Raw genomic sequence first — 12676 nt, forward strand, 5'->3', positions numbered from 1 at the left:
GTCAAAACCCCTCTGGACCCTCGAGAAATCCTGTGAATTTTCATCATTGAGTTTCTAGTGTTGTGATGTCCATATTTCTTCATGTGCAGTTACTATCTGTGATAGTGATGAGCCTTGGATGTATTTCTTCGTGTACAAGACTAAGGAGAACTCAGACCGTTCCACCCTGAAAGGCTATTGGAAGTTAGATGTGAGCAATGAGCCCATCAATGATCCTGATACCAAAGATATCATCAGGTTAAAGAACACATTTTTCTACTATAGGAAAGAACTTTAACCAAATGGGCGGTACATGCAAGAATTTCGAGCAACCAATATAAAGAACCTTAAAGATCCCAAGGTGAGATACTATCTCTTCTTGCAGGTTAAAAAATTTATTCTCTTGTGATGTATAGTTTGTGCTAATGTGCGATTATTTTCTTCCTTGTAGATGAAAAATTGGGTTATATGCAAAATACGAACAGTGATTCCTCGGGAATATGAGGTGAAGGTTTCAAAGAGGGTAAAAAGAGAATTCGTTTACATAAGCAATAAGAAGTACTTCCCCCTTATTAAGAAGGGGAACCATCATATTTCCTTTTTTTGAGATTGGTCAATATTTTATCAAAGTCTTTCAGTTGATCATGAAATTTTGTAGTAGTTGAAGGAAATTCAAAGCCAGTTATCTTTTGTTTCTTTTTTATTTTCTTTTAGCATTTGTAGTTTGATGTTGATTGGGCTATTTGCCCATAGCAATTTAGTTCAATAGGATATTACATGTAACTGTTTGTTGCCCTTTTCTTAATCAATGATGAAGGCTTCAAGTCAAAAAAGGCGGTTATGTTTTTTTTCCCAGTTATCTTTTGTTTTTTCCCTGTTATTATTTCAGTGTTTATTGCTCAATTTTGAATTGCATTTTAATTTCTTGACTTCAGTAAAAAAACAGACTTTTGCCACCTCAAATCCTTCTTAAAAAGGTTTCTTCACTTCTGAACTTCCTCGAATAACAGTTTAGATATCTCGAATAAAAACTGTTATTCGAGATTTGATTGTTTAGATTCAGCAGAGCAGATCGACAGAAGTTCAGAAGTGAAGAACCTTTTTAAGAAGGATTTGAGGTTGCAAAAGTTTGTTTTTATACTGAAGTCAAGAAATTAAAATGCAGTTCAAAATTGAGCAATAAACGCTAAAATAATAACAGGGAAAAAACAAAGCTTTCATCCGGGAAAAAAAACATAACCGCCTGTTTTGACTTGAAGCATTCATCATTGATTAAGAAAAGGGCAACAAATAGTTACAAGTAATATCTTATTGAACTAATTGCTATGGGCAAATAGCCCAATCAACATCAAACTACAAATGTTAAAAGAAAATAAAAAAGAAACAAAAGATAACTGGCTTTAAATTTCCTTTCAACTACTATAAAATTTCATGATCAACTGAAAGACCATGATAAAATATTGACTATCTCAAAGAAAGGAAATACATGATGATTCCCCTTCTCAAAGAAGGGAAATACTTCTTACTGCTTATGTAAACGATTTCTCTTTTTACCCCTCTTCGAAACCTTCGCCTCATATTCCGGAGGAATCACTGTTTGTATTTCGCAAACAACCCAATTTTTCATCTACAAGGAAGAAAATGATCGCACATTAGCACAAACTATACATCACAAGAGAATAATTTTTTTTAACTTGCAAGAAGAGATAGTATCTCACCTTGGGATCTTTAAGGTTCTCTATATTGGTTGCTCGAAATTATTGCATGGTCCATTTGATCTTGTACCGCCCATTTGGTCCAAGTTCTTTCCTATAGTAGATAAATGTGTTCTTCAACCCGATGATTTCTTTGGTATCAGGATCCTTGATGAGCTCATCGCTCACATCTAACTTCCAATAGCCTTTCGGGGTGGAACGGTCTGAGTTCTCCTCAGTCATGTACACGAAGAAATACATCCAACGCTCATCACTATCAGAGATAGTAACTGCACATCAAGAAATATGGACATCACAACACTAGAATCTCAATGATGAAAATTCACTATGATAGAACAGGATACGTGTTCTCCTTTTATTTTGCTAGAAAAAGAGTTTTAGATGCCGATAAACAAATAACTACGAAAATTTATCAGATTAAACAAAAACCACTAAATCCATATAAAATGAAAAGAAAGAAATACTCACTGGGGAGTTCATCAGGTTCAAAGAGATAGACATCAATCTCTTTGATTGGGTTAATTGGTAATGGCGCTCCCAAAACTTTGTTGCGCAAAAAATGCCTGATGACGACATCGCCGGTCGGGTGAAATAGAAACCCTAACGGCAAACAAGGATGGGTTCCGTCTTCATTGTATGGAAGCAATGGCGACGGCGATTTCGAAGGAGGAGAAGAAGGAACTGCAGGCGAAGAAGAAGAAGAAGAATCCATGGGTTTTGATGTGAGTTAGGGGGGGTTTATATAGAATTGGAATCCGAGTAGGAGTAGGAGTCGGGGAGGTGAGCGACGGTGAGTTTAAGCTAATTGTCGCTAATTCATTCGAATCCGAGGAGGAGTAGGAGTCGGGGAGGTGAGAGGAAACGACGGTGAGTTTCAGCTGATTGTCACCGCTAGTGCCCGACCCGATAGGATAAATACAAGCGGTTTCTATGGGGGAAAAGCACGTTTGTTATATCCACTCCCAATCAGTAATTTTGGGAGTTAGATTTCCAAAAATGTTCTTTTTGTTACTCTTGTGTTATTAAATACCCTATGTAATTTGTGTTATTAAATGCCCTTGTGTTATTAAATGCCCTAAAATCCATCAATAGTCAAAGGTTGTTTGCCTTTTCAGAAATTCGAACTTTTTACTAATTTGATTTTCTAATAAATTTTATTATTATCCTTCATTATAGTGTAACACTTCAAACATTTCAAACACTTAAACAAATTTTATTAACGATTTTAAAAATTCAAATTATATTAAAATTAAACCAACATTTATATATGTTCTCAAAAAAAATTTAATTTTTTAATAACACTTCAAACATTTTTAACAAATAAAAATCATTAATAGTTTTCATAAAAAATCAATTAACGATATAGTTCCAAATCCTACAATTAAAATGCACAATTAAAATGGAATTAGTTAATAAAACAAAATAAAAAAATTTATAACCTACCGGAATTTACAATAATAACCTTTAACTAATAAATTGTATTATTTAAAACCACTTATGTTAACTCTAAATTAACATAACACTATAATACTATAACATTTATAATCATAATAATAACATTTCTATTAAGTTATAGTTAACATTTTCATATTTAAAACGAATTTATTAAATACAAATTAACATAATTCTACAATTTAACATAATTAAATCCGAATTAACATAAAATAACAATATTATTTTATAATTAATATCCGAATTAACTTTAAATACGAATTAACAAAATAAGACTATAATTTTAAACCCGAAATAACAAACTAACACTATTATTTAATTATAAAAAACGAAATTGACATAATTAAATCCGAATTACAAAATAACAAATACTAATGAAATAATTTTATAAATCTAATAATAAGTACTACTAACAACATTAATAATAATTGTAATATAAAATGAGGAAGAAATAAAGAAGATAACTTTAATGCCCAATCCGGTGGGAAAAGGACAATTTAGTCTTCACACACCCCCAAAGTTACTGTTTGGGAGTGTGAATAATTGGACCCGGGGAAAAGATAACCCATTTGATGTTTTCGGGTTCGGGTTAAAAAATGTCAAAACCCCTCTCTGGACCCTCGAGAAATCCTGTGATCGGTTCAGCTTCGGGAGCTTCTTGGAGGTATTTTCCTTCTCCCTCCTCTTCCTTGTTCTGGTGGCGACTGAACGCTAACCCTAACTAACATCGGCTAGATTTCTTTCCAGATTAATACCCTAAACTCAGTTTTTCGTCTGAAATTAGATTGGAATAAAATTTTTACAATTAAGGGACTACTGTGAGGAAAATAACCCATAGCACCTGTAGCTATTGAATTTTCGGAATCTTCTTGTAACAGTGATTTGTACTTCTAATAATATATGAGGATGAATCGGAATGTAATATGTTTTCCTGTTCAATGAATCAAGTAAACCATTTACTAGTGAAATCAAAGTTGCTTCGAATAGTTTGAATTATTATTGCTTTACCACATAATGAAACATATATTAATGCATCCAAATGTTTCTTCTTTTAAAGAGATTGTAGTCGTAAAACTCAAACGTGGATAGTTGTCGTTATGATTTGCTGCCGTTGGTTCTAATTAGAGGATAATTGATGAGGAAGTTCACATTGTCAACCCCAAAACCTTGGGATAAGGGCTTGGTTGTTGTTGTTATATAATTTTCAAAGAGTATATCACAATTTGGACTGTGGATTTTGGTTCTAAGTTACATGTTTTTATTTATATTTTTTTGAAGAAATCTTCTCATGTATACTTGAATTTTATGTTGTTGTTCCTCTTATTAAATTATGCTACTTTGATAATCAATTTGTATGGATGTTTGCAGCATTTGTTTGAGGAATGAGTAGGCTGAAGGGTGTTCACTGTTTCCTTGGGTTAATAACTTAATATCTCGGAGAGGCTATCCTCAGGTCGGTAGTGCTTTAGCTTTCCCAACTTTACTTCTATCGATTTCTGTGTTCATTCATGCTAGTCAGAAACAAAGAATTGGAAACCTACATGCCTGAGCTAAATTTTTCATTTTGATTAAATCTTGCAAACATATGTACTTGACTCTGCGTGTCCATGCTATGCTCATTTTATTATGTGATGGTTCCTTGCTTTTTTTTTCCTCGCATCTTTCTTTCAGTCAAAAGGATTGGCGTGCTCACTTTTAGTATCATAGATTTGGTCTGTTCTCAATTTCTCATCATAAAAGACCAAGTTTCCGGTTCTTTTCCTGTAATTGGAAGTTGTAAAAGGTTTTCAAAATTTAGAAACCAGTGGATGTTTGTCTATGACATGGTTCTAATTTTAAATAGTAATAATTATTATGTGTCAGAATGGATATATCACAAAGTCCCAGTCAGTCAATATAGAAACTTGGGATATTTCAATCTTATGATTTTGAGAGATTTCAGTCCCTATCAAGATGAAGTCAGACCACCAATTATCCTAAATGACAATCAAATAGAACCTAATGTGATGCACATTGCAGGTCCAAAAGGGTCGTAACCTTAACTTTTACAAAGCTGAACTCAAGACATCATAATATAAGGCTTTAACAACCGATGCCCAGATCTGAAAGGGAAAGAATGTAAATGCTTAGCAGTTTAATCTGTAAAGCCTGCTTTGGAAAATATTCTTTAGAAAACAGTTAACTTCATTGGGCATTCCATTCTTTATAATCTAAGCCTATACATCAAGTAGTCGGTTATACTTGGTTGGAGCAAAGAGTTTCTAATTCTTAGAACTTTTCTTCTTTGGTGGGGAGAATATGTGTGACCAGAATGATATGTTCACAGCTGATCAGCTATTTAGCTGATATTAATGACTCAGAAGTCCAAACCAAGAGTTTTCTAATTATTCTTTTTTATTTTGCAAATCCACTCATTTAGGTGTAGAGATAGTGGATATAATTGTTTGACACCATCCGAACAGTCCCCACAAAAAAAAGGAGAGAAAAAAGAGCCCTAGAGACAGGTACTTTGCTTTGATAATAAAATAATAAGAGATTAAACTAGAGAATCTACTTACTAAATATGACGCAGGATTAAATTTTGAAGTTTTCTGTTAAAGATGGAAATGACATGACTTAAGGATCACTAGTTTGAAAATCAAAAAGCTATTCTCTAACTTACAAATTTTGCAAATTGTTAGTTTTGGATTCAAAGTGAAGGCTTACCGGCACCTTGTTTCAACCTATAATTTGTGGAACTTTAATGTTGAAACCTAGTCAATTGTTTTTCATGCTTCAAATTATGTGCCACAGTGATTAAGGTGCTACAGTAATTAGGTATTGTCCATTCTTTTCTTCCTCATGAAGTGCACATAACTGTGATATCACCAGATAGTTTTCCTCATCGAAAGGGGATGACTCTGGAATATGTTTAGAAGTATCTAGAAAGGAATTAAATTCACATTTTCATAGTTGGTATCTTTTTTTATAACTTATATGCGTCCTTTACAATTATTTTGCTTTTATCTTTCTTTTTCTCATCTGTTTGTTGCCTTGTTTTTTTTTTCAATTACAGGTTACTTCTTTATCAACTGCATATGAAACCTCAACCTTATCCAATAAATTCCTTGTTAGAGCTCTTTCGGCTTCAGCCGATGGCAGCACGAACACTTGTTCAGTTGTTGCTTCAGGTGAAGTGAAAGGGGCTAGTGAACCAAATTTGTCCGATCCAACTAAAAAGGCTGTACGAGGTGGGGTAAGTCACAAGCCCACATGTTTCTTTTATATGCATGAAGCTTATTCTCATACTGATTTGCTTCTTATTTTTTACTCTATATGATTTTCTTTGTAGTCTCTTTATCATGTTTAACATATTACATGTTGATATCATATCTGTAGGAAAATAATAAATATTACTAGAATTTATTGGAAATCTGATATTTGAGCTGTAATATCCATGCTATATGAAGCATGATCTGGTGCAGCATGTCCTTAATATGCTAGTTCATCCTGGTGACTCTGTTCCTATTAAAAATATAGGATATACATGCTAGATGAAGCATGTAACATCCATGCTATATGAAGTATCAAGTATGATCTGGTGCAGCATGTCCTTAATATGCTAGTTCATCCAGGTGACTCTGTTCTCTTAAAATATTGGCTATACATACGTCGTGGATGTTTGGCAATTTATTTGATTTTTTATGCTTTCTACTGCTAGCAAGGCATTGGACAGTTCATTTCTTGAACACAGGCATATATTGGTATAGAAACCACTGCCATATACTGTTGTACGCAGGCAACTGTCGGTATTCCTTACAATTTTTGCGGCAGTATATCGGTCTATGTAATACTGGATAGTTATATTTAAGGAAGCAGACACTGTACTGCCTAGACTGCAGTTCACTTGCATGGTACTATAAAGATGAAGAAACTGGAGTCCCTTCCACTTGACTTGGTTTACACTATATTCCAGAAAGATGAAGAAAGCCATATTTCTTTATTCCACCATGCAAATTTGGTTACTAAATGTAAGAATTGTAGGCACCTTCACGTATTTCCGGTGATGCATAGATACTCTTTGGCTCTTGCAGAATGCCATTCATTGTGACCTCTGCATTGACATGTATTTTGTTCACCAATGCTTTTGATTTCTACCTGTATTGTGCCTATTTCAGTTTGTTGACTGTGGCACTTGGACACTTGATGACTGTTCATTGACACATTAAATCAGCGAATCATGTTGATAACATAGTTTTTTTTCAAGTGTTCTTAATATAAAAGATGTCACATTGGTAGTTGGTACCTGAATAAAAGGTTTTAATTATTTCTGTCAATCTTATTATAGATAACTATTATGGCTTACACAAACATTTTTACTTGAACATCTGGAATGTATAGATTTATTCTAAATTCCAGATCATTGGAGGTTGCCTTCTCAAGAAGACCCGCAAGAGGCCTCCACAAGGCTACCAAGACGACTTAAATTATTGTTTGAGGTCAATTTTCCTCCAACCGCTGGAGAATTGATAGAGAATCGATAAACCTGCTTAACAACTTTGGACTTATTTGTACGTATCATTTTAGTATACAGGACGTATCAATTTTCTTAAGTTTCTGTTTTGACTTTATTTTTTTAATTATTTGAATTTGATATCAAGGTAGAGGTTATCTTTGTTTGAAATTACATTTTATATTTTGTGTTTCTTATTAGTAATTTTGATTGGTGGATGACCTACGAAGCACGGCACGGTTACTTCATAATAGAGAATTACCCACATTGGTTACTCCAGATAGAAACATGTTTGGTACTTCTACTAACATATCCTAAAAACTGATAACGTATTCTGATATGTATCAAGGACAACAAATAAAAAAATTCTAACGCGCAGATCAGGGTCCAGCAGCTGCTGGACTCCAGCTTTCTAAATAAAGGAAGATAAATCAACTGCTGGTTTATTTGACTTAGAGAGCTTCTTTTATAATATCAGAGATATTACTTTCTGTTAACCATGATCTCGTATCTTGCTGGCTAGCTATTATATCCAGGATGTATCTGTATTCTTAACTTTAGTATTTGTCATATCTGCATGCCCATATCCTTATCAGCACTCTATTACTGTATTCATCATATCTGTACCTTGAACTTTAGGGCTTGTCATAGCTGTTTTCTGCATCTGATTCTGCACATAGTAGTTGATGCTTGAGTTGATCGAATCTTATGATTTCCTCTGTCCTTTTGATTTCATTCACCCTCTGCGTATTATATTCTTCTTTATTCTAACTCTTTCCTTTACTTCATAAAGTCCTCTGCCTGTCAAACATATCAGCAGTATAGGGCCATAGGAATTTCAATAGATGAGGAAAGTGGTTTGATGCTGAGGATGTTTTCCAATTTTTAAGGGCTCCCAGTCAGATGGGTTTTCAAGAAGAATTTCCGTTTGATGCTGAGGATGTTTTCCAATTTTTAAGGGCTCCCAGTCAGATGGGTTTTCAAGAAGAATTTCCTTTTCCCCTTTAATGCTTTGTTGTTAATGTGGATAATCTTCTCATTTTGGATACGACTTATTTACCTTCTCTGGTTCTATATTTCTGTTACTATTTTGCTTATCAAACTTTAGCTGACCTAAAATATGGGATAAATTCTTCATAGTTGCTGTGATTCTGTTGTATTTCATTATCTGGTTCTACTACTGGTGCTGCATTCTTCTCCACAGTTGACTAGTTATATTATATAGGAAAAGAACCTTTCCTGTACTTATCTCTCTCATGTACATACGATCTAGACATCGATATGAGTTTCTTGATTTGTTAATTATTAAAGTAACTTTACTGAATGTAGCCTGTCTCGTGGTTGAGCCTTTTGTTGCTTATTGCCACCGGAAGTGGGATAACTGTATACTATGACAAAGCCTGTCTCGTGGTTGAGCCTTTTGTTGCTTATTGCCACCGGAAGTGGGATAACTGTATACTATGACAAAGAGAAGAAACGGCACATAGAAGGTGAATTATTATGCCTCTTCTAGAGACTTCTTTATTTTCTGATTTTAAATTCAGTTTGGTTTCCCCAATTAATCTCTATTATCTTTTACCGCAAACATTTTCTTTTTGATAAAGCTATTAGTGGTGATATATTAAGGAAATTTTCCTGTTCTTTGTATGCATTTATCTGTTTTGATCTGTTAGGTCATTCTTGCATTTTTATCATCAGTATATCCTGAGAAGCACCAACACTAACAGCAGGACATTGATGCAACTTGCCATAAATATGCAAAGATGGAAATATGCAAAGATGCAAAGAAGGAAATTTTTACTCGAATTAGTTTGCTGGTATGGGAACCATCATAATAGCTGCATTGTCGATGATAAGTTGGCAAGTTTATTAGCCAACCCTCGACACAGGTTTCAGCTTTGTCAGCCTGTGGTACAAGAAGCTAACAGTAATGTATACATTCCGATGGTTATGTCTAATTTGGTAGATATCATCTTTCAGGTACTTGATGGATCCGAACATGAAGTTCGCTAAATTTTTTGGTGAAAACCATGATGTTGATTCACTGGCTGAGGGCATAATCAAAGAAATATCAGAGCACAAAAAGCAAAAGAAATGATAGTTAGCTGGGCTTGTTCCTTTGATCTCCGTTTTGAAACATCATTGTTCTTGTAAAACATTTGTACTGTTTTCTTGAACGATGTGCGGCATAAATTTTTGATATTGCTGAGGAATCATAATGCCAAGATAGTTTTGACACATAACTGGCAAGTGAAAGGATATTATTAACAGTCCATAAGAATATAGAATTTTGCCAACATGTATTGTTGCAAGGATTGAGTTCATTATTTTCAGAACATCAATTTTGCAGTATTTGGGGCTATATAGGTACACTTAACCTACTTGTAATGGAGATGCCTTTTTCTTTTTAGGAACTTTTTGCTTGTCATAACTTTTTCCTTTTCGGAACATCAATTTTTGTTAATTTTAAGCAAATGCAAACTGGTTATGTGTAGTAAAAATATCCTTGTTTTTTATAATTTATAACCCATAATTTTTGTCAATTTTGGTTAATTTTGAAGGAAAGCAAATTTATGGTATGTACATTAAAATCATGAAAATTGTTAAAAAAATATGATTTATATAGCTCATGAAAATTGTAAACTTTTACCTGCACACAATAAATTTGCTTTCATTTAAAATAAATCAAATTTGTCAAAAACCATGGATCATTACTTATAAAAATCATGATATTTTAAGCACACGTAATAAATTTGCATTCGCTTGAAACAACAAAATTTAACAAAAAGCGTTGGTTGTAGCCCATCAAAATTCATGAAAACTATGTGTTATAGCTCACAACAAATCATGAAACTTGTATTAATTCAAATCGATCAAAGATTTTCAAAAATAAAAATCATAAAATGTCTAAAACATGCTCATGAAAATCTTGAATTTTTATGTACACGTAATAAATTTGCATTCGTTCTAAATGAGTAAAATTATAAAAAATCATAGATTCTAGCTCATGAAAACAGAGAATTTTCATGTGGTCATAATAAATTTGCAATTTTTCGAAACTAACAAATATTGATAAAATTCATGGATTATAGCTCTTGAATATCACAAAATTTGATGTATATATAATAAGTTTGCATTCGTTAAAAATGAACCAAAATTATTAAAAAAGTAGTTTATAGCTCATGAACTTCATGAATTTTGATGCACACATTTAACATTTCTATTCATTCAAATAGAAACACCAGTGAGTTATAGAGTATGTAAATTATGAATTTTGATGTATACATAATAAATTTTTCTTCACTGAAAACAAACAAAAAATCATGGGTTATAGCACATAAAAATCGTGAATTTTAATGTACGCATAATACAATTGTATTTATTCAATATAAGCAAAAAATTTAAACAAAAACTCATGGATTAGCCCATGAAAGTCGTGAATTGAATTTTAATGTACACTTACTAAATTTGCATTTGCTCGAAAATGAATAAAGGTTGATAAAAATTATTGGTTATAATTCATCAAAATAAAAAATTTTGATATACACATGAAATGGTTATTTGTTCTAAAGGGACAAAAATTCTCAGTACCATGGGTAGGGCTGTCCATTTTACCCGCTGGCCCAGGCCCGGCCCGGCCCGGCCTCGGCCCGGAAATCCGGGCCAGGCCGGGTTCCGGGCCCGGGTCCGGGTTGCCTCAACGGCGCCCGGCCCGGGCCCGGCCCGGCCCGGAACAGTACGGCGCCGGGAATAACCTCACAAAATAGCCGTTTTTTGACCGTTTTGGGGGCAAAACGGTCAAACCGCCGTTTTTGGCCGTTGTGGCCGGGCCGGGCCGGCCCGGCCCGGTAACAACGGCCAGATTGGCCCTTTGACCGTTTTGCCCCCAAAAACGGTAAAAAACGGCTATTTTGTGAGGTTATTTTGGTCATTTACCTAGGGGGCTGGTTCTATAAATAGAGGGGGGTTTTCATTTGTTTTCTTCACACCAAAAACTCATCTCTTCTCTCTTATACTCTTATACTTTCTCTTATACTCTTATACTCTATTATTTATACTTTCTAATACAATCCCCAAATGGCTTCCGGATCTGATTATGAAGAGCAAAACATATCTCCCGATCCTGAATTGAGTCCTCCTACTATGAGTCCTCCTACTATGAGTCCTCCTACCGAAGTTAATCCCGAATCCGTTGGCGACGAATCTGCACCAAGAGCTCCTAAACGGCCAAGATTCGATGTGTGGAATTTTTACGAGAAGATGACGTCACCAAGGATGAACACGGTAGGATCCTCACCCAGAAGGCTAAGTGTGCTTTGTGCGGCAAGATTTTTCAAGCTCATCATAAGAGCGGCACCAACCACCTCAAACGCCATTTAGATAAACACAACAAAGGCCAGCCTCCTCAATGTGATATCCGACAATTTCTCAATCCCCCTCTTCTGGTAGTCTCGGTAGTTGGAACTATGACGCTGCCAGAGCCAGGAAATGCGTAATCAGGTTTATCATTCTTAAAAACCTTCCTTTTAAATTAGTAGAAGATGATGAATTTGAAGATATGTTTAGAGATGGTTTTTATCCTGCATTTAAAAAAATTTCTCGTCAAACCTGCCAACGTGATATTTTAAAATATTATCAGGAGGAACAAGGAAAAATAATTTCTTATTTTAAAATTTTAAACTGTAAATTTTCTTTAACTTCTGATATTTGGACATCTAGAGCACAAACTGGATATTTATGTATCACAGCACACTGGATTGATGAAAATTGGCAAATGTTTAAAAGAGTTGTTTCTTTTATTGCAATAGAAGAGTCACATACTGGTGCTAATGTTGCAAATTTAATAATTGAAGAACTTATGAAATTAGAAATTTCACAAAGAATATTTTCTCTTTCACTAGATAATGCAAGTAATAACAATGTAGCTGTTGATTTTATCAGATCATCTTTATCATTGCCATGTCATGGTGATCTTTTTCATATTAGGTGCATCTGTCATATTTTAAATTTAATTGTTCAAAGTGCATTTACTGAAATT

At 34.0% G+C, this 12676-nt stretch overlaps 1 protein-coding gene and 1 long non-coding RNA gene across 7 annotated transcripts; one reads left to right on the forward strand and one right to left on the reverse strand.

Moving 5' to 3' along the window:
* On the reverse strand, positions 846–2560 carry LOC109831645 (NAC transcription factor NAM-B2-like). Its single transcript, XM_020399007.1, has 2 exons — positions 2163–2560; positions 846–1963 (listed from the first exon to the last, which is right to left on the reverse strand). The coding sequence occupies exons 1-2, from the start codon at positions 2404–2406 to the stop codon at positions 1737–1739; spliced, it is 471 nt and encodes a 156-aa protein (XP_020254596.1). The 5' UTR covers positions 2407–2560; the 3' UTR covers positions 846–1736.
* On the forward strand, positions 3723–10010 carry LOC109831647. 6 transcript variants are annotated; one of them, XR_002244500.1, is made up of 6 exons: positions 3723–3810; positions 4515–4599; positions 6202–6381; positions 7527–7696; positions 9038–9128; positions 9337–10010. It is a non-coding gene; the product is annotated as an uncharacterized LOC109831647 (long non-coding RNA). The 6 variants fall into 6 exon arrangements; XR_002244495.1 differs by having other exon boundaries at positions 9038–10010; XR_002244496.1 differs by having other exon boundaries at positions 7545–7696; positions 9038–10010.

Source organism: Asparagus officinalis, chromosome 2 (assembly GCF_001876935.1).
Source record: "Asparagus officinalis chromosome 2, Aspof.V1, whole genome shotgun sequence".
In the NCBI taxonomy this organism is placed as follows: Eukaryota; Viridiplantae; Streptophyta; class Magnoliopsida; order Asparagales; family Asparagaceae; genus Asparagus; species Asparagus officinalis.